General features: G+C 40.2%; 2 protein-coding genes across 3 annotated transcripts; one reads left to right on the forward strand and one right to left on the reverse strand.

Moving 5' to 3' along the window:
• The first annotated feature begins 466 nt into the window (after nt 1-466).
• Nucleotides 467-11,305, forward strand: LOC130385688 (claudin-15-like). Of its 2 annotated transcripts, none has more exons than XM_056594333.1 (5): nt 467-904; nt 8,051-8,215; nt 8,872-8,953; nt 9,108-9,218; nt 9,362-11,305. In XM_056594333.1, the coding sequence occupies exons 1-5, from the start codon at nt 682-684 to the stop codon at nt 9,462-9,464; spliced, it is 684 nt and encodes a 227-aa protein (XP_056450308.1). In that variant the 5' UTR covers nt 467-681; the 3' UTR covers nt 9,465-11,305. The 2 variants fall into 2 exon arrangements, with proteins under 2 accessions (XP_056450308.1, XP_056450309.1); XM_056594334.1 differs by lacking the exon at nt 467-904 and adding an exon at nt 4,170-4,513.
• Nucleotides 9,281-20,370, reverse strand: sat2b (spermidine/spermine N1-acetyltransferase family member 2b). The gene is made up of 6 exons (XM_056594335.1): nt 20,225-20,370; nt 20,052-20,103; nt 17,093-17,176; nt 16,458-16,559; nt 16,257-16,297; nt 9,281-15,735 (listed from the first exon to the last, which is right to left on the reverse strand). The coding sequence occupies exons 1-6, from the start codon at nt 20,285-20,287 to the stop codon at nt 15,532-15,534; spliced, it is 546 nt and encodes a 181-aa protein (XP_056450310.1). The 5' UTR covers nt 20,288-20,370; the 3' UTR covers nt 9,281-15,531.
• Between the last annotated feature and the right edge of the window lie 1,775 nt (nt 20,371-22,145).

Here is a 22,145-nt window from a genome sequence, read left to right on the forward strand (position 1 = left end):
CAAGCTATCCATTCTTGAAGAGAAGCTGCAGCCTTTTGTTATAGCAGCAAGGTAAACCCTGCATTATGCTGCGTCATCCCTTTCCCATAGGATATCTATATACACACACACACACCCACACCCACACCCACACACATTTTTCAAATATATATATATATATATATTATATATACATATGATTTATTTTATGTATGTACGCGTGTGTATATATACATATGTGAGCTGGCTGACAAAGATATATATGAGGGTTCAATTACCATCAAAACAAATCAAAGACCAGATAACATTGACAGGAATCATAGGAATCTGCTGAACACCAGGGGGAATAATACGTGCCAAAGGTACATATTGTAGATAACTCATTGGATGGCCATCCGATATTAAGCCGTTGCAAATCCGTTGCATGAACCACTAGGAATGAACAGCGCATTCAGAGCAGGTATACTTACATTTCATGGTAACTTGCCAGTCATATGAAAGGCCATCTACTTTGGGCGGGTTTGGCTTACTTGCAGTTAGGATGTGTGGCCTACAAATTAACAGTTGAATATAGTTCAGGGTGAGTTCATGGCTAAAAGGTCCAGGGGTTACTCCTACTTATAAAATGCATGCCTGATATCAAAGACACGTATCAAGCTCCTCGCAGACAATATTTTATAGTTTTTGCTAATAATTAATATTATGGAGATGATTGAGATAGTGCAGGTAATTGGACTTTTCCTAGGTTTTGGAGGATGGATAGTTACCATGGTGTCACTGCAAGACCAGTATTGGAAGGAATCGACGACGGAGGGGAGTGTGATCACCACATCCACCATTTATGAAAATCTATGGATGTCTTGTGCAAGCGACTCCACTGGGATCTATAACTGCCGGGATTTCCCCTCTCTTTTTGCACTTCCAGGTAAGACGCAGAGCCGCGGAACTTCCATTATGACTGAAATGTATGCATTATGTGGGAGGGTGGAACAGGAAAACAAACCCATGCTTAACTATCTTAATAAAAAGGTTTAAAAAATCCCTAGGTTGGTGTTTTTTATAGACATAGACAGACACAATAAGGCGAAGGTGCTTGGCAAAATAGCTGAGTTTGCAGTTTTTAAATGCAGTTTATTTCTTGTCTTCAAGTCCCTGTTAAAAAATTATTACTTTGAGTATTAACGAGCATACTGCTTTGATGATATTTAATAGTCAACATAATATTTTGGTATCTATTTTGTTTTGATTTCTTGCTGTATCTCGTCCAATACCAAAACTGCCCTACATATCCAACTGCTTTTCAATGATTCACTTGGTTTATATTTGTGAAATATTTACTTGTTTAATAAAACATATTTAGGGACAATCTATGGTAAAAAAAACATAGTGGGTGATTAATCATCAAAAACCCATAAACTTGACACTTTGTTGACTTTGACTCCGCTTAGACAAAACTATTTTTGTCAAACTGCAAAATCCTCAATGCCGACAATACTATCCTGTCGTGACTCGTGAGTGACATAATGGGTTTCGTCATCAAACCAACACACAGCTTTGGTCCCAAATAGCGTCTTTGACGTATTTTTAACGTAGGCTGAGGCATAAGAAGTGCCGTACCTGCTATTCTGTACAAATTATTCTGATTCCAGTCCCTATCATGTAGTAGTAAAGCTTTTGCTATAAGTCACCAACACTGACACAATGATGCCTCGTATTTAGTTGAGGGGAGAGAAGGAAAGTTGATTCCTCTCTAAGAATGAGTTAATAGTCACTTGCCATCTATCTGTCATGTAATGTAATTCTTCATTTGCTTTAATAATTTTTTCATAATTTTTGACTACAGAAAAATTACACGAAACCATCACTTTAGGGCTGCAACTGGCGTAGAATATGATGAATTATTATACTTCTAAATAGTCAAATAAGAATACAGAGTACATTCTTATGTCATTATTAGTCAGTAGTCACTTGCCGTGTCTATCTGCTCTAACTGGCCTGTAATGTAATTATTCACGAGTTAATTTCAGCTTTAATTATTTTTCTAAATTGTTGACTAAATTACATTCACCTGTATGTAACAAAGGCTTCAACTAACGTGAACAATGAATTATGATACTTCTAAACAGTTTATGATGAAGCATTATTCTAAATGCAAAACATTGCCATTACATATAGATATGATTTTTAATTTGGAATTTGAAGAGTGCATATCCAATTATTTTATTGTATTAAATAGACAATTAATAATAGGTTCATATGGGTTCTTATACCTGTCGTCATTGACATTAGTCATTAAAAGACGTCACATTTCCAGAGCCACCACTAGTCGACGCAATGACCCAAGGGCTACGAGGTGGCCTGTGTTTCTGCACTCACTCATTATGCTAAATCCCGGAGGTCTTGCTGAATGGCATCACTGGGTCGAGGTTCAACGCCCTCTCTAATCCTTAAACCCACTCACCCTCCCCAAAGTGATTTAACAACGTCCAAACGTTGTTTCTTTATTGACGCACTCCAAACTTCAAAGGGGAGACCGTCATGGGGTAACACATATCTGGGGTTAATTGAGGCTTGTGGCAGGTCTGAGCGATGGGCCTCTTGGTCGTTCCTTGGATAAACAGATGACTCTCTTTGTAAACCTCTAAACAAAAGAGGGTACAAAAAGTAATGAGAGCCCTTGGAGATTAATAATTAATAATAGTTGGATTACCTCTGCATTTAAGGGGAGAGTAAGGGTTTATTCCTTTGTCAGTTTTAGTTAGTTGTCATTTGCCCAGACTATCTGCTCTGTTGGGCATGAAATGTGATTATTTATAAGATAATTTCGGTATAATTATATATTCTAATTTGGTTATTCGATTAAAAGATATATTCACTTTAGGGCTCAAATTAGGGCTTCAAATAACGTAGACCATAAATGATTCTACTTCTAAATAGTTGATGAATTCTAAATTACAATAAAACACTTGCATTAAATATAGATATGGTATAACATATGGATTTTGAACAATTAAATACACAATTAAGAATGCATTCATTTATAAGGATATGACTGACGTCATAATCTGTACCAATTGGAAGAAGTCACATTTCCGGAGCCATCACTAGTCGACGCAATGACCATGGGGCTACGAGGTGGCCTGCGTTTCTTTTCTCACTCACGATGCTAAATCTGTGAGGTCTTGCTGAATGGCATGGCTGGGTCTAGGTTCAACCCCGTCTCTAATCCTTACCTCCCAAGTGCCATGTTCATGGGCAACATCACTCACTCACTCACTCATCACACAAAAACGCTGAGCGATACAGAACGTGATTTACAAAATCTTCCGTCTCTTCCGTGACCTCCACTGGCTCCGTGTAGTAGCTTGCATCAGACCTAAGACAAGGGTACTGGCCTTCAAGGCGGTCAACAGAGCTTCCCCTGCCTACCGCCAAGCGTAGGTCAGTCTGCACCACCCAGCTCGAGCGCTCCGCTCAACTACCTCAGCTGGACACCTGGCACCGCCCTCGCTAGCAAAGTCACAACAAAGTCACAACTCTTCTCTGTTTTGGCATTGCACTTGTTCACTTATTCCCCCCTCCTCGCTTACTCTCCTAAAAACATCCTTCTTACCAAATTATTGTATTTTGTACATCCTGGCACTTAAAAATATAATTTAGCATGGTGTAGCATCTTAGGCTGAGTATCTTTGTTTTATACAGGGAATGGGTTAACCTCGTAATTGTTAGTGCTTGGCACTTATTCTTTGAACATCCTTACTGTACCAAAGGTGGTATAATTTTGTTTCTCTTTATTCTGACAAATGTACTTATTTTAAGTCGCTTTGGATAAAAAAGTCTACTAAATGCCCTAAATGTAAATGCGAATCTAACAACTCTCAAACGTTGATGCTTTTATTGACGCATTCCAAACTTCAAAAAGGTAACTGTCATGGGGTAACACATCGCTGGGGTTAATTGAGGCTGGTGGCAGGTCTGAGCGATGGGCCCCTTTGTCGTTCCCTAAATAAACACCAAAGTTCTCTTTGTAAACCTCCAGAAACGCTGTCAACAAAAGAGGGTACAAAAAGTAATGAGAGCCCTTGGGAGATTAATCATTAATAATGCTTTTATTACCTCGGCATTTCGACGCAAGTGTTGCGCAGTGGTGGTTTCACTGAGGGTGACAGCCAATGACAAAAAAAAAATCCACACACTTGTGTACACAAAGGTCTTGGAGAAGTAACACTATTTTTTTTTTTTCGTTTTAGAGGTTCGCGCTGAACCACCACGACGGACAGCTCCACACAGGTTTTGAAGTAACAAAAAAGCAGGAGAATGAATGCGATAGTGGAAGGTTTTGCGCTGTTCTTGGGATTCATTGGCTGGTTGATGGTCGGTGTTGCGCTCCCTAACCGAAACTGGAAAGTCTCCTCTGTGGACGGAAACGTCATCACCACGTCCACCATCTATGAGAACCTCTGGATGTCCTGCGCCACTGACTCCACAGGGGTCCACAATTGTCGCGACTTTCCTTCGTTGCTTGCCCTTAACGGTACGTGACCTTCGGCGCATCAAATGACATTGTTTTTGAAACGCATAGATAACCTCGGCTCGGCAGGTGGAAATCTATTCTATTCTAATCTAAGGAATTTCTGATTCAATAAAATGTACAGACACATTAGTCTTATTTTGGTATTTTCTATTCTATTGCTTAAGATATAATATATCGTATATATGACCAACTATATATATATAAATAAATGTATATTATATATATATAAATATATTCTGCATACACTATATTTACATAAATAGATATACTATATACTTTGCATGCGGATTCATTTGACTTTGATGTTGATCTTTTCACTTTTGGGTATGGAAGAGTGTGGAGGAGATACCATCGTTATCCTAAAAAATACATTTTTGTATAAGTCTAGCCTAGACTGTGTATAACAGCGTATTATCACATGGACTTATTAAATTCAATTGTATTTTATTTGTATAGCCCTTAATCACTGGTACAGTCTCAAAAGGCTTAACAGGCCATATATTTAGGACATTTATTCTAAGAAAACTCACCTTACGATGAGGTTAAAGAGATATTGCAAAGAGACAGCTTAGGGGACCATCTCACTAACTGTACAGTGAGAGACGCCCTCACCAGCCTCAGATAAGCTCTGGTGGATCTGATGATAAGATAGAGAGATAGGATAGTAGGGTTAAGATCAATCAAACAATAAAATCCATTCAGGGTGCAAACTGATAATAAGGGATGCCAGATGTGTACAAACTTTATGCATAGGGTGTGACCCTGTTACTGGGGAAACGGTGGTGTTTACCCACATCTTCAAGGCCAGTGTTAGTTTTTTTCATGGGTAAAGACAGCCCACATCGTATTACATTTATGACTTTATATGGGCACTCATTTTCTAGTCAAATGCTATTTTTATAAGTAGCCTGTCTCCGCCCTCCCCCAAGCCCTTTGGTTAGTTCATAGTGAGTGCCAAATCGATCTTCCTGTATCGTAAAAATGGTTTCATGACGTGATTAGGTTGTGTCAGAGAAGTTAGATCAGGATTGTTCTCTGATTTCAACATTTCACTGTCTTGCATATAGGCCTGCCTTCAGGGATGGACTGGCCCAAAAATTTGGCCCGGGACTTGGGATGGAGAGGCCTTTTATGAGACCGCGGGAATAGCGCGCGTAGAATTTTGCCACGGTGTAAAATAATAAAAACTAGTCCTTATCCGTGGATATGTGCATTGCAACGGCATGTCAATGTTGGGATGTGCATGTGTTTAGAATATTGTGAAGATCACTGGGAAATATTTTATAAGCAATCTTGTCCATGTACAAAATATTAGAAATTGGATGTGCCTAGAAAGGTAAATCAAGGCTGAAAATGATCTAAATAGTGCAAGATACAATTATTTTAGTGGAAAAAAATTGTCATACACATACACAGGGTTTGGGAGATGGGGGCGGGCCGGGGTTTGTTGTGCGTTGCTGTGGTTACTGGTGTTGAAGTGTTCCAATGGTTTATTAGCGGTGGTATCTAATAAATCGCTCTCTAATCAATACTTCATTCACTGCCTCTTCCGTGGGCATTACAATATTATGAATTGTTCTCCGACGTCTCTGGTAGCCTACTTCCATAATTAGTTCAAATCATTTTTATATTGCCAAACATGCTCGCTAGTGCACCTGTCATAGCTATACTGCTGTGTCCTGTTCCCGCCGAACCATTGGTCTCGCTGACAGGGGCGTCGCCGCCAACCTTGGCTTTTCCACGGAAAAGGTCGGTTAATTTAGCACATTTGGCTGCGTCTTGCTCTAACATTTTTTTCCTTTTCAACCTCAACTTCTGAGCGCCACCCAATTCTTTTGCCTCTTCACCACCTTTTTTCCTTTTTGACATTTTCGTATTTCTGTGTAACTTCAGTGAGATCAACGAGAAGTACCGGGTAAGTGACCCGGCCGTGTGTCAGGCTGAGCCAATCAGAAATGACAGACCGCGGAGCAGTCCAAGTTGGGAGGGGCCGTTAGGCTGCTCTGCTGCTTTGGCCGCTCGCTTTGCCCCCATACACTGTGGGGGTGCTCCCCCCTCTAAATTGACAGTAATACATCAGCCCCGTTTCACCGTCAGGCAAGAGCTCCGTTTCGCGCTGTAAGTAAGAATATCCGGCAGCAGGCCACCCCAAATCACGGCTTACTTAACTTTTTCATTTTTTTTTACATCTTTTACAACAAAAAAATATACCTAAATTTATAATAATTAAATAAAATAAAAAAAACTAAAAGAATTACGGCCGGCCGGCTCGGCCTGAAATCGTCCGGCCGTTCGGGAAATCTCCCGAACCTCCCGATGGTCAGTCCGCCCCTGCCTGCCTTTATACGCAAATATAACAAAAATTGTATCATTTCAATCTACTTGAACAAGTTAAAATCCTGACAGCCAATTCTAAGATCCTTAGATTGTCCATTATTGCCAAAAAAGCATAAAACATAATTTTTGTATTATTAAATGTAGTTCAGTATTAAAGGATCTGTAGGTACGACTTAAGAGCCATTATTTAGGTAGAATTTTATAAAAATTGCATAGCCGTCAGTCAGTGAGTTTAATCTCCTGTGATGTTTGTTTTGAGTTGACTGTGCCTGCCGCTGTAGAAGAAAAGTTAGATTTCTGCCTGCTTCCGTGTAATTTCTGGCCAATCAGGGCAACTTTTCCCTGATTGGTTTGGATAAATCATTTAGCCTGACACTCAATGGTGGAGAATTGTTGGGTAGGTGGGAACATTCTTTGTGGTTAAATCTCTTTTGTTCTTTACTGCTCTCTTTCTTTACAACTACATAATCATATCTACAGCGAATTTGTAGGATGATAGGGATGTACAGATAATTTTGTTTTCATTATTAAACAATCCATAAATAGTAAGTTATAATTAATTCAGGTGGACTGGGTGGCACCAGCTAGTCTGTTTGTTATTTCCTTACAAAGTCCTTAGTAACTGCTCGTTAGTTTTGAAGAAGCAGTTTACACAATTTGGTTGCACCACTATGCACGTCATAACTAGAAACAACTTAGTAATGTGTAAGTTGAATTCAAGCAGTTTGTCACTTCAAAGTGACAACACCCAAGATGTAACGGATCAACAACGAGCTACAATGTTAACCAGGAAGTGCTTAAGAAGTCTGGAGAGGAAATCGATGTGCATGGCCCAGTCAGAATTAACCACGTTTGCTTGTACTCATGTACTCTAGAATAGCTTTGTGTTCTAAAAGAAAACTAAACCGGCACATTATCCTTTGTAAAACAGGCGATCGCTGCACATTGCACCCAGAGGGCCGCAAATCCCAGCCACCCCGGGCCCCACAATTTTATCTATACATAAAATTGTCACGAACTGCCAGCATATACTGTACACCATTCACACCTGTCTCGGGTTGAGTGTAAACAGGTAGCTTCCACTAAGCGAGACTGTAAGACTTGTTTGTGGGGCGCAACCCATTTTCTTTTAATAATGCGTCTCATCAGGCACTAGTCTGGACTCACACCAAGCGGGCACCTGATTCTGTCTTCTAACAGGATACATACAGGCGTCCCGGGCACTGATGATCGCGGCCATCGTCTTCGGGACGTTTGGCCTGGTGGCCTCGCTGGCAGGAATACAGTGCACCAAAATAGGAGGGGACAACTACGCCCTCAAAGGACGCATCGCTGCCATCGGCGGCGTCTTCTTCATCCTACAAGGTATTGTATTGGAGGCGACTACTTACTCCATGAAGCATTCCCATGCTCGGTGACTAGGCGCTCTGGAGCATTGGTTCTCAAACCGTGGTACGCGTACCACTGGCGGTAGGCATGCGCTATTTAGTGAGGTATCTCACTAAATAGCAAAAAAGTTATACAATTATTTAAAAACATAATACACACAATATCAAAATACTAGTACGAAGGGAAATACATTAACTATGAGATCATTCAAATGGGGTTTAAAATAAGTTAAAGGAATAAATGTGCCTGCCGCATGAATTGTGCGTTGCTGAATAGGGCAGGCCTGTATTTTGTTATACTGTATGACATCGGTCGTAATGGTGGTACTTGGGGAGACAAGTAATTTCAGAGGTGGTACGCGCTATAACAAGTTTGAGAACCAGACTCTCATCAGCCTTGCAAAACACGGAGAGAGAAACAATATTTCTTCTCAGGGGCGTACCCACACACAGATGTTATTAGCCCAAGTGCCACCCCTACTAAATTAGTCTGGACACAATACTCTGTTGTTGTTGTTGTTATTCAAAGGTCAAGAGGATGTCATGCTAGCATTAGATGAAGGCCTTGCTAAGGGAGCTGTACGTGCCACTTCTGCACATAAATTAAAGGTTCTGCCTAACTGTTACCTACAGGACTGTGTACCATGATCGCCATTTCCTGGTATGCAGCCAACATAACACAGCAGTTCTTTGACGAGTTCTACCCAGGAACAAAGTAAGCTCACAAAGTAACAGCAAACTAATGCAAACCAATAAAGAAATACCCATATTGCATGAAGTGTGATATTAGACATTGTAAATTGAGCGTTATAGCCTGTATTATCATACATATCAAAGCCTAAACATTAACCAACGGTCTCCGTCCCCAGGTATGAGATCGGAGAAGGTCTTTACATTGGCTGGTCATCAGGCGTACTGTCCCTCTGTGGAGGGGGATGTTTAATGTGCTCTTGCAAACTCGACACACCCGAGGAAAAAAGGTAGAAATCGCACGACTCTCTCTTTCTCTCTCCCTCCCTCCCTCCCTCCCTCCCTCCAGTGGAGTCCGATACACTGAGGCTCATCATTTTGATGTCACATTTCCGCATTGCCCTACCTGACGGGTGTGTTTTTTTTGCATCAGAGCGTACGTCTACCAGCCGCCTTCCAGGGGGAACCCCCGCTCTGCTGTCGGGTCCCCACAGCACGCCCCCTCGATTAACTACGGACGCAACGCTTATGTCTGAGTGTTCAAGTGACGAGGAGGGGCTGAACCCGTATTGTTTGTTTGTTGACTGATCAGGGATATACCAACCTGTTTAATTAATCCACAGGGTTGGTCCTTTATTGTTTATTGTGGATTCAGGTGAAGCTCTAGCAACAGAACTACTGTTCTCTGTTCTGTTGACTATTTATTATTACTATCAACGGTCCACTTTTTTCATTGATCTACATGCTCTTGCCACTTGTAATCCTTGGCTATTTGCTAATAAAACAAGGATACTGCTTCATATGTAGTCCCAGTTGGATAACGCAAACCCGGACCCATGACCGCAACGGTCCGTAACAATTTTCCTTTTTTTTGTGGGGATATTGGGGAATCTGGGATACCCTCAGCACACTGTGTATGAAGCAGTACTCTCGGCTATTAGAAAATAGCAGTGCGGGACTGTTCCCCTCTAGGCTGGACATGATGCGTGTTGGGAGTTTTGTCACACTCCAATAGGTACATTTGAACCATTTCAAAAGGTATTCTGTCCTTAATGTCATTAAGGGATTCTGAATGAGAACCACTGCAAATCAACCGTTTGAGATATTCCAACTGAGAGAGATCTATAGGTTAGCCAGACGATAGCATTTGTCAGCTTCATGCATCTGGGATGCCACCCAAAGAAAGGGGTTGGACCCATACATCCACAAGGTGGACCGTAACACTGGCTTGGATTTGCCCCAAACCATCCTAGGTTTCACAATGACTGGCCATCAATTTAATATTCTTCTGGTTTTCGAAATTAGTGCGCAAAAATCTATATTATGGTTGTCTAGCTTCCATGAAGCCATAATACAAAAAAGATGAGAATACATGATACATAGCTGGCTGCATGTCTCTGAACTGCTGTTGACTCCCAGTGCAGCAGAGAGGAGCAGGTTTTGAATTTTAAAAATGTTTCATGCAAGGAGAGATGTGTGTGTTTCCTTAAATCAGCTCTTTCACTAGGCATAAAAAGGTATATTAAGTTTATATTGCAGTGGTTCCTCATGGGAGTCCACTTTGTATTAAATCTGTACTCCATCTGCAATGACGCCAAAACATGTACAATTTTCTTTTTTTTTTTTTTTTTTTTACAGTTGTAGAAGTTATTTATAGGGTCAGAAGAAATCAAATACAAATAAAAAAATTATATATCTGGTTTGTTTGAAATTATTCAGAAACAAAACGTGATTTATTGACACATTATAGTATGGCTTAATCTACATTAATCCTTTGCACATTTTACACATATTTGGAAGCACAAACCATTTAACATCATTAAATGAATGAATTACTGAATAATCCTTTGATTTGCAAACAAGGCATCAATAACCAGCCATGGGATGAGTGACGTCGAGTTATATTTGTTGATAAAAGGAAACAGATTGACGAAACAGACATTCAATCAAAAATTAGATAGACATTAAAACAGTCAGTTACGGTACTGATTATGCCAAGGGCCGATGACTCACAGATCTTTATTATTTTTCTAGATACGCCATGCAATGGCTCCAGACTCCCTGACCCTCGAAACCAGCGGGATTACGACCCTCGTCTAATGATTGACAAAGACGATTACTTTGTTGGCATGCTCCACCGCCGTTAGGCATTGATTTGCTAACCTGCTGTCTTGTGTAGTAAACCAGCACATGCCAGTTTAAAGTACCTCATGTACGTCAATAACACTCAAGATTCCTTGTACACTCACACGCTCACATTCACACACTTCTCTCACACGATTCTATAGTATTGCGATACTTGGCCCACGATTCAATATTATTGGGATTCGATTCTGCGATGTATATTGCGATTCAGAAGGCCATCGCCTCAGGGATTTCCTTAGCTCTTTCAGAGTTTGGAGTTTACTTTATCATTTTAGTTTCAATGTGCGTTGATTTGGGGATAGGCCAACTACTTTGGGTCGTTTCACCTCCTCAGAGGCCGCTAACTCCAAATGGTACCTTGTGAGATGGGCTCTCAAGTTGGTCTCAATCCCAGAGAACTTAAAAGGTGACACATTATAACGCCAGGTGTAAGTGTGATTAGTCGTTACAAGCCGTTTTGAAAATCTGCCTCTTCTGACATCACACATGGGCCTGTCCCCCTAGATGTGTGCTGGATATATCAGTCTAACAGCCCACCCAGTGGACTGTTGCAAACATTGCTTATCTATCCATCCTACATCTAGGTGGACACGCCCACTTGTGATGTCAGAAGAGGAAGATTTTCAAAACGGCTTGTAACGGCTAATCACAAACCTGGTGGTATAATGTGCCACCTTTATTTTTCATGTGGCAATCTTGAAAGTCAGGGTCTTTACTATTTTTTTTGATGAAAACCTAAATTTACCCACTCTTTTGATTTGAAAGAGGACGAAGCGTCTTGTGCAACCAATTTTTTTTTTTCATTTGAATTGTTGTTGAATGCAGGACAACAAAGCACTGCAACAAGTGGCAATATGCGGATGTTATACTCAAATGTAAATTATCAGTAAACTAAATAAAAAAAATTATAATAATAAATATTGCAATACTTTGTGCTACTGTATCGATATACTGTAATTGCGTATGTAAAATATCATGCTACTGAACAGAATCGATTATTCCCCCACCACTTAATCTCACAGTCTCACACTCACTCAGTGAGTGAGTGAGTGAGTGAGTGAGTGAGTGAGTGAGAATATTCCCTCTGTGGACTGTGTGATTTTTCTCTCGTGGGAAACATTCATTTCTTATGCATTTACTTTTTGATTTATCTTGATTCAGCCAATCCAGACCTCTGCTGAGATCTGAACCTGCGAATGCACAGGAGAGGCATTAACTGGAAGAGCGGGAACATCACTTCAGTGTGTAAATGCTAGTCAAGAAACCTTGACAACTCTAAATTAACATCTAGTGGCCGACACTGGAGCGAGGCAACACACCACGTTGAATTTTTGAAGGACATGCCAAAGAAAGGGTCAAAGGATCATGGAATGGCTCAATTGTGTTGGATAAAAAGGAGTGGGACAAAAATACAACAATTAATACAATTAAGGCTTGGGTGGTATGAAAGTATTAAAGGGATATACCAGGGTATTTAATAATATCAAAAGTATGATTCTCAATACTATCAAGAATATAATTGCTCCCCAGATTTTCCTAATACAGAGAACGCACCAATTTAAGGAGATGAATATACAATCACCCTTGTTTAACTTGTAATCCCTCCATGTCTGTTCTAAACATTGCTATTAAACACTTCACTTCACTGGTGATAATACATTTGCTAGTTCATAAACAAAAGCGGCACACATCAGAGGGGAGTTCCACGAACGGAGGTTTAACAAACACTGAGTTAACGCTGAACTCTAGGTTGATTGACCCTGTGCCGACCAACCCAGAGTTTTCGGTTCCACAGCAGCGGTTATGCATTAGTTCAATCAACTCGGGGTTGGTTAACACAGGGTTGTGCACGTCCACGCCAAACCTAAAAAGACGTGAAGTATGGATCATGGAAACCCTGATCGATGTGGCGAAACGGGCCGCTTATTTCAATGAAGTGGAACTCCAGGTTCTCCTGGAGAGCTATGACGAGGAGAAGGACATTATCACAAGAAAAGGGAACGCTAAAGCCTCTGCAACCCGGAGAACCAAAGCCTGGCAGCGGATCGCTGACCGCGTAAATGCATTAGTTACACGTCAAAAGCATGATCCTTAATATTTGAGCCATGAATATATAAATATCCCAGTTAAGCATTCTTAAAGATCCTACCACATAACCACATACCACATACCACATATAAAGTATAAAAAACACAGAAACTGGTAAGCTTTTCCCACCATCGTATTGGTATAAATTTAAATAAGCCATTTTTTTTAAGCCAATCGTGAAAAGGCTGACAGTCGGCAGACTGGATCTGGCCCTCAAATTGTCTTGACCCCGGTGGAGGAGCTGTTAATAAACATAAATTCAGGGCGCCCTGGCATTAGGGGGGTACCTGGAGGTACCTACCTCCTCAGAGAGTCAGGGGCCATACCCCACTGGTTGAATGTAGGTTTTTGTGTTTTCTTGTATTTTAGATTTTTTTTGCCTTCGAAGTAACACATGCAAACCGTGTGCTTGCCACAGCGCATACTATTCCAAATGTTTCTTTTTTTGGTAACTGGGTAGAAAACCTAAAAGTGACAATTCATCAACTTCACAGATCAAGATGGATTAGTGCTTGTAATGAAGCCGCCGGCTAGGATCGAACATTCTCCAGTGGATGCAAGTCCGTTAGGACTATTTTATACTTTATGTTGTAAATGCCTCTCGGCATAGTACGACTGAGATGTGCTCAGCATCTCCAACATTATAGCCAAAACTACCATTTGCAAAAAACGGAGGGCTACGCAAATAGTCTGGAGTGAACTGAGGCCAGGTCCTCGATTGGTAGTGTTGGCTATCTAAGGCTATTTAAATATATTAAAGATTTGCGCGAGAATCTATATCTCTCCACTCCAGCAAAAAGTCATCCGATATGCCAAGATGTCGAGCCGTGGTCTTATCAATCGCTCCCGGTGGATTGCACGTATAAATTGCGCTCCGATATCAGCAGTTCTCTCATCAAAAGGGCATGCCATTGTGAACACATGAAATCTGCGGTGAACGCCGGTTTAAATACCCAAAACCGGGTTATGCTTCAAACTTAACCTTCGCAAAACCTGCTCCGACCAGGTTTGATTCAGAGCATATGTTTCTATAGCAACTAACATACCGTGATCCTTTTGGAACGGAAAACCTAGGGTTACCGCAAACCCTGGGTTAACTTACCCGGTTATGTGACAAAAACCGGCTTTGCGGAATACCCCTCAGATACCTCACCTCTCGTATAGTAAAATTAACAATACAATAACTGTAGCATTAACCAAACGCGTCAACCTTTTCCTGAGGGTCCAGGTACTGTGAGCCAATCGGGGGTTGAGCCTGACCTCCCTTCTTACGCCCCAGTACTGTGAGCCAATGGGTTTCGTAGCAAAAATATATATTATTCGTTATCCCAAAGTATTAGTTAGTGAGAAAGTTATTCTAATCTCATATCAGTATTCAGTATTATTTGGTTTGTTTTGATGAACAATTAAAATACAAAAATATGAATTGTTTAACATCGATGCATATTAGGGGACTGCAGGGAAGAAGACTGGGTCACATTTCGTCTGAATATCCCAGTGATGAGAAATTATGGAAGGGCCCGCCCTTAGACGTTTCACGTCAACGCTTCAGGTGAGGTAATGGCAGACATCATCAGAAGGGCCAAATATGTGCTGACCGAAACATAATTGGTTAGTTTGGGATATTCAAACATTATTTGACCATTCCAGTAACATTTTGTCAGATGCCGTGTGAAGGACTCGCAACTGAAGCTCTGCCGAAAAGAATTGGGACTCGGATTGAGGAGCGGATGTGAAAGCCACTGACGTGATCTTGTTGTTTTGCTTTATTAAAAATACACATTTGTTTAACCAATTAATTCCACTTCATACAAACAAATATAATCAGTTGATACAAACTTGATTATGCAGCAGTGGTCTCCTCTTGCTACATTTAAAGCCAGCAAATTATTCTCACTATGAATAGACTTTCTGTTTTTTCTTCACTGTATATATATTTGGATAATTGTTTGGAAACCTTACGAATAACCAAAGCTTGAACTCCTGTAATCAGACTGACACTAGTTGGTAGGAGGGACCTGAAGCATGGAGTTTTTCGCCTCCTTTTCTAGTAAAGTCAAAAAAAATTAACTATTAACTATAGCAATTTTTAACTCCCATTAAATTTTGTCTTCCGTTGTTGTAATGTTATGATGATTGTATGTATGTTAATTGTATTTGTGGGTCCTGTATTGATGTCCTGTTATTGATGTCCTGTCCTGATGTATTGTCTGTGATGTTTGTAAATAGAGCTGCTGGGATGCAAGTTAAATTTCAGACTTGCTATGACAATAAAGTATAAACGTATCATACAAAAAAATAAAGTGTGAAAAACAGGGTAGTAAGTCTAGTGGGAGCTGGAAAATGGTGAGCAATTATAGTGGTGCCATCTCAATTTGTGTCTAGATCTGATTTATAATCTTTGGGGGCTTCTGCGGCCAGTTTATCCAGAGCTTCCCCGTCAAACCTTAAGGCGTGCCAGCCTTCACTCGCGGTCATGTTCCGAGCGCCCTTCATGATGTAGAAGTCCAGCGACCGGGTGTTCCAGTCCAGCACCGCCAGCTGAAGCCTAGTACACTGCTTCTCTTTCCCCACCTAGAAACAGAATGTCACAGTGATAAGACGCACACACACACACAAAAAAAAACACACACACACACACACACACACACACACACACACACACACACACACTATTTATTGATTATGCAAAGTGAATTCATAAAAAATGCCTAAATCAGCCACTGGGAGCTGGAAGACAGCAGGTCTCCAATAAGCACTGTAATTTGCCGTTAAACCTCAACGGCCGCAGTCCTTATTTGACAAGCTGAACCTTTTTGTCTCAAGATACCATAAGTACCCCCAAAGTTTTGGAAAAGCTTGAATTTTTTTTTTTTTATGAACTATAAATCTAAATGACATCAAATGTGGTACACAGGTTCTTTAAAAGGGGCTCGACCAAACAAAAGTAAAGAAAATTCAAAACTAGCTCGTTATTGAATTTCCTGGCAAGTTAATAAGAGAATTACAAGGTTAATTTCTAACATTCAGCACGACAGCATAATCTTCATAGAATGCCAGATTCATTCTCATTAAGATAGGAATGGAAGACTCACCTGTGCCACTTTGCTCATTAAACCCTTGCCAATGCCTTTTCCTGTAGAGCAATTCAACAAAAATGTAAAAATATTAGATATTCTTTCAGCGAATGTGTTCATTGTTTTGATTCACATTGGAGTCATTCTATGTGGGTATGCAATTCTTAACTTAGTCTGATATACCTTCTTAATTGCTTGGACATTAAAAAAAGTGTTTACCTCGGTATTCTGGCATCACATACAGGTCCTCCATAAACACCGTCGGCCCCATCCATGTGCTATAGGTGTAGTAGTAAAGGACGAACCCAACAACGGTGTATCCTACGCTGAGACGGGGCATGTCAATGACTTAAGAGCAATAGCAATATACTGAAACTCTCCATGTTTACTCAAAGGCTTCAAGACTGCGGGGCAGATTAGTATAGTGGTTAGGGGTTTGGATTTCTTGGTTCCATCCCCATGACCACAGCTTACCTCTAGATTAAATGGTCAGATGCAGTTTATAATAGTTTATTACTAAGACATTTAACTGTCACATGCTATACATCATTATGAAATATGCTTAGTTTGAGTGGGATCTAGCTTCCGTTATTTCTGGTAAGCAAAACCAATAGTTTAGTGGAAGCCAGAGAAGCGTAAGGAGTGATAACTCAAGACACCCTTATAGCGGGTCCCATTACACTGACAGTCAGGGGATCTGTGACCCCGTGGGGGGAACAAGTCACAAATGTATACACACACACAAGCTATCATGAGACACTTTGAATACAAGCGCTCACTCATAGCATGTATATAATGCAGATATAATTTAATCGAAAAAAATCAATGCAGATGGCATGATGAAGACTGGTTACCTTGGGATGACTTGTGCTCTTCAGAAACTTCTGCCACTTGACATTCAAAGCGAGGACTGCTGCAGAACCCATCGCGCTCCAACTCTGATTAAAACAGAACAAGCGTGTCGCTTTAGGCAAGGCAAGCAAGACAACTTTATTTACAGTATATAGCACTTTTCATACACGAGGCAGACTCAAAGTGCTAGACATGTAAACATTGTCATACAATAAAATAAAATAATAGATAAGTAAAAGAAAACATGCAAAGAAATTAGTAAAATAGAAAGTTAAAAAATGACATTTTAGTATTAAAATAGAAAAGAAAGGCAAAGTTAGAAAAGCTTTTTAGAAAGTGCAATGTATTTAAGATTTAGCAAAAAGCTAAAGCAAACATAAAAGTCTGGTTTTAAAGGTCCTCAGAGTTGAGGCAAGTCTTAAATCCTCAGGGAGTTTATTCCAGCTATTTGTTGCATAGTAACTAAATCCTGCTTTCCCATGTTTCGTGTTTACTCTGGGGATAATTAACAGATTGGTCTCAGAGGATCTTAGTGTTCTAGAAGGCTTATGTAGCGGAAGCATATCAGTTAAATATTTTGGGCCTAAACCATGTAGGGATTTATAGGTTAGCATAGGGATGGGCGTGAGGAATCGATTACTCGAGTACTCCTCGTTACAAATGAACTCGGTTGGTGGACAGGCAAACTCGGGTTTGCATATACACACAAACAAAGTTTTCTGCAAATGTAGCAAATGTATCAATTTTCTGTTGGCGCCACTAACGCATGACGTGGGCACAAAGCAAATTAAATGCATCCATTTCCATGGCGCGTTCCGTGCCGTGTGCAGGCACGCCAGAATTCAATAAGTTAAGAGATGGCGGTTAAAGCAAAGCGCAGCGAAGAATTGAAATACTTTAAAGAAATAGGAGATCATAAGGTGAAATGTAAAATATGCCAAGCGAAATCGAGCTACCAGAAAGTACTATGCGGCAACATATGCTCCTGAAACACAACGGTGAGTTCGGGAAAGCAGACCCGCAGCAACGGTGAAAGTGAAAGTGTGTCGGCTATTTTCACCGCCGCAAGACGCAGCTGTAATCCCGGGCGTGTAGAGAAGATCACAACGCTGAGTATTTCCATAGTCCATTTGCTGCCGTTTTATTTGCAGCTTTAAATTATTTGCAATGGTTAGGCTACTTGTTTCGTCTTTGTTTTTTTTAAACTGTTACAGGCCTTGGTTCGACGTGATTTAAATTGTGAGACGCATATTTATTTTTGTAAGGAAAATGTGTTTTGAACGTTTGCAAAAATAAATAATGAATACTCTGATAACTCTGACTGTTTTGATGGAGAATAAGCATTACATGTTTGGTTGGTAATATTGCCGTTCATCATCAGGCCTATTCCTGCGGCAGATGCGTTGCATTCTAAAAATAGATTCGATTTAACGAGTACTCGATTGATCCTCGAGGAATTCCTTCGATCACTCGAGTTTGGAATTTACTACTCGTGCCCATCCAACATGATTTTAAAATCAATTCTCTGACCTACAGGAAGCCAATGTAACGATTTAAGAATTGGTGTAATATGTTCAAATATTTTGGTCTTTGTTAGAACTCTAGCAGCAGCATTCTGAACAAGCTGAAGCTTCCTCAGAGTTTGTTTTGGGAGACCTGTAAGGAGACCATTGCAGTAATCAAGCTTACTAGTGATAAAGGCATGTACAAGTTTTTGTAAGTCTTCGGTGGACATGAGCCCTCTAAGTCTTGCTACATTTTTAAGGTGATAATATGCAGATTTTGTAACTGATTTGATGTGAAAGTCGAAATGTAAATCTGAATCCATGATAACCCCTATATTTCTGGCTTTGATTGAGGTTTTCAGGGACAGAGAGTGAAGGTGTTGGGTTACTTTAAGCCTTTCCGTTTTAGAACCAAACAATTATCTCTGTTTTGTCCTCATTTAGTTGAAGGAAATTTCGGCACATCCAGTCTTTCACTTGTTCAATGCACTGGCACAGCAGATCTATGGGCCGATAGTCATTTGGTGATAGCGATACATAGATTTGCGTGTCATCAGCATAGCAATGATGGTCAATATTATTATTTTGCATGGTTTGCCCTAGTGGGAGCATGTAGATGTTGAATAAAGAGGGTCCTAAGATCGAACATTGTGGGACTCCACATGTCACGTTGGTTGATTCTGATACAAAGTCGCCAATGGAAACAAAGTAGTTCCTATTTTGTAGGCAGGACCTGAACCAATTTAAGACTGTGCCTGAAAGCCCCACCCAGTTTTCTAACCTGTCCAAAAGTATTGTGTCGAATGCAGCACTGAGGTCAAGCAGCATTAGTATTGAGGTTTTGCCAGAGTCTGTGTTAAGACGGATGTCGTTTACAACTTTAATAAGGGCGGTCTCAGTGATGTGCAGGGGTCTAAATCCTGATTGGAAGGTGCATAGCAACCAGTTGATGCCAGGAAGTGATTAAGTTGCTGGAGGACAACTTTCTCAATGATTTTACTTATGAAGGGTACATTTGATATTGTTCTGTAGTTGTTAATAATAGAGGCATCTAGGCTCTGCTTTTTTAAAAGAGGTTTAATAACTGCAGTTTTCAAAGCTTTTGGGAAATTGCCTGACTGGAAAGAGTTGTTAACTATCTGCAATATGTCTACTGCTAGGCAGTCGAAAACATTCTTAAAGAGGTTGGTAGGTAAAGTATCAAGGCAACAGGTGGATGGCTTTAGTTGTGTCACAGTTAATTAACCATGGAAATATTCAAACTACAGACGCTCACACAGCCAGAGGGGGACATCAATAGTATTTGATAAAGGTGTGTTTTAGATGATCCTTGTCCTAAACGCGTGTTGAGCTGACCGACAGCTTCCCTATCCACGATGCTATCGGATATGTACACACACCCCCACACATATATATACGCATACATATATGCGCAGTTTGCGCACACAAACCTCACCTTGGGTGGATATCTTGACCTGATCCTGCATCTTCTCAAACACAGCCAATTCCTCAAATACAAATGGAGAGGACATGTTAGGACAGTACCCGTGGTAAACAAGGTTTTATCTATGTAATTTCATTATCAAAAAGTGCAGAAAAGAGTAAAACAACCTCCTTCTTATCACTTACTATTATCATCCTTGATATTTCTTTGCAGTCCTCCTGTTTAGCGGCGCGTATTTTAAAATCCATGCTTGAATTCACTTGTGAAATCGAGCTTTACGCTAGGCTGACCAAACGTCCTCTTTTCCCCGGACATGTCCACTTTTTACGTCCCGTCCGGGGCGTCCCGGTTTTTTTTTATTAATTGATGATAATGTCCGGTTTTCCTTCTGTGCGTGTATATGTGTGTATATGTGTGTGGGTAGACAAGGAGGATGAAGAAGATAACTAAAGATTTTGTTTTTTGTTAATATCTATTTTGTTAATATCCATATGTTTTTTGTTAATAATATATTTGTTTTTTGTAAGTAATATCTTGTGAGGGTACTTTGTATTATTTTACATTACACTGAACATTTAGTGAGAAATATATTGTTAAAGTTGGATTTTCTAATACAGAAGAGGTATCATTTAGAACAGGGATGGGCAACTGGCGGCCCGCGGGCCGCATGCGGCCCGCATCCTTACTCAGTGCAGCCCGCATCCTCACTCTGTCAGGCCCGCTCATAATAAAAAAAAAAAAAAAAGAATAATAATAATTGATCGAGTTCCAGAAAACTCGGTCAAGAAAGATGAGAAGAATTCATAGAATTCGAAGGCAAACCCATGCGTCTAGTTTGCTTAGAAGCGATATCAGTCATTAAAGATATCCACTTAAGTCGCCACTACAACTACTACAACTGCTTGTTGGGTTTGAGTTCATTGAGTTGTTGCACTTAATGTTGGGCCACTGTTTTTCAGTTTTTTGACTTCATTGAATGATGATGTATGTGAGCCCTTTGCACTGATAAAAATACTGAGTGTGGCTGTTTGAGCATGGAAAACATGAAATGAATGTATGTTGGTTCAAATCAACATACCGTACATAGGTTATGATTCTGGATGATTTTTTAGGTAGTGGCCATCCCCAAAATGCACCAGAATACAGGAAATCATATCTACCAAATTCAAAATTGTGTAGCTTCTCTCAGCTCACGTTTAGTTGAAGTGTGCAGTCATGTGGCCCTCCGATGGTTATGATGAAAAATGTGGCCCTCTTTATCATGAAAGTTGCCCATCCCTGATTTAGAACATTATTTCATATTATTTATTTATTTATTTATTTGTCCACTAAGATTTGAAAGAGAGCTATTATTTTACTAGTTAATTTTTCTAACACAGAAGAGACATTATTTCTATCATTATTTTATTCCAGAGATTTTACATTTATTGTACATTTATATATAGATATCTTTTTTTTATTTTACAATTGAGGCATAATAAAGAAAGTTCAATAACCTCTATGAAGCATATCTGAATTTCTGTCTTTGAGAGATATTATTTTGTAATATAACAAAATATTCTATCCATACATATATATATAAAAATTATAGGGAATCTTTGGGTAAACTGCGAGTATCATTTAAGTAGGCTATCTCGTGGCCGTGTCCTCTTTTTTGGAAATCAAAATATGGTCACCCTACTTTACGCAAAACTGTATTTGGTAGTTGGGTGAGCTATTAATACAATTAATTAATACAAGAGGGTGATTGCTAGCTTAGAACTATGCAATTTCTTCTTTGGGTTTCAATTGGAAAGACTTACCCAAAAAAGGTGCCCCTTACTGGGTCGGAGTGGATCAATCTGGATTCAGTCACTTAGATACTCCAGCCGAAGCTGGCGTGTGCTTCTTATAGGCCTGGCTCCTCCTGGGGCCAGTCCAGTAGTTCTCTACCGCTGTCAATCGGTTTGACACCTTCGCCTCTCATTATGGCAGTTGGTGCTCCGCCCGAGGAACACCAAGTTCTGCCCTGTTAGTTTCAGTGCAGAACTTGGTGTTCCTCTTTGTCACTCTGTCAGGGCAAAACAGGATGCAATATTCTTGACCCCCTGTCTGTACAGAACAAGA

This window comes from Gadus chalcogrammus, chromosome 7, assembly GCF_026213295.1.
Source record: "Gadus chalcogrammus isolate NIFS_2021 chromosome 7, NIFS_Gcha_1.0, whole genome shotgun sequence".
In the NCBI taxonomy this organism is placed as follows: Eukaryota; Metazoa; Chordata; class Actinopteri; order Gadiformes; family Gadidae; genus Gadus; species Gadus chalcogrammus.

Bases quoted from the DNA above. Each gene is read 5' to 3' on its own strand.
- sat2b (XM_056594335.1), bottom strand. From the start codon at position 20,287: ATGGATTTTAAAATACGCGCCGCTAAACAGGAGGACTGCAAAGAAATA. The intron at 17,177-20,051 runs GTGAGGTTTGTG...TGTTTTAATCAG, and splicing joins GGTCAAGATATCCACCCAAG to AGTTGGAGCGCGATGGGTTC. The intron at 16,298-16,457 runs GTAAACACTTTT...ATTGCTCTACAG, and splicing joins TGTGATGCCAGAATACCGAG to GAAAAGGCATTGGCAAGGGT.
- LOC130385688 (XM_056594333.1), top strand. From the start codon at position 682: ATGGAGATGATTGAGATAGTGCAGGTAATTGGACTTTTCCTAGGTTTT. The intron at 8,216-8,871 runs GTATTGTATTGG...TGTTACCTACAG, and splicing joins CGTCTTCTTCATCCTACAAG to GACTGTGTACCATGATCGCC. The intron at 8,954-9,107 runs GTAAGCTCACAA...CTCCGTCCCCAG, and splicing joins GAGTTCTACCCAGGAACAAA to GTATGAGATCGGAGAAGGTC.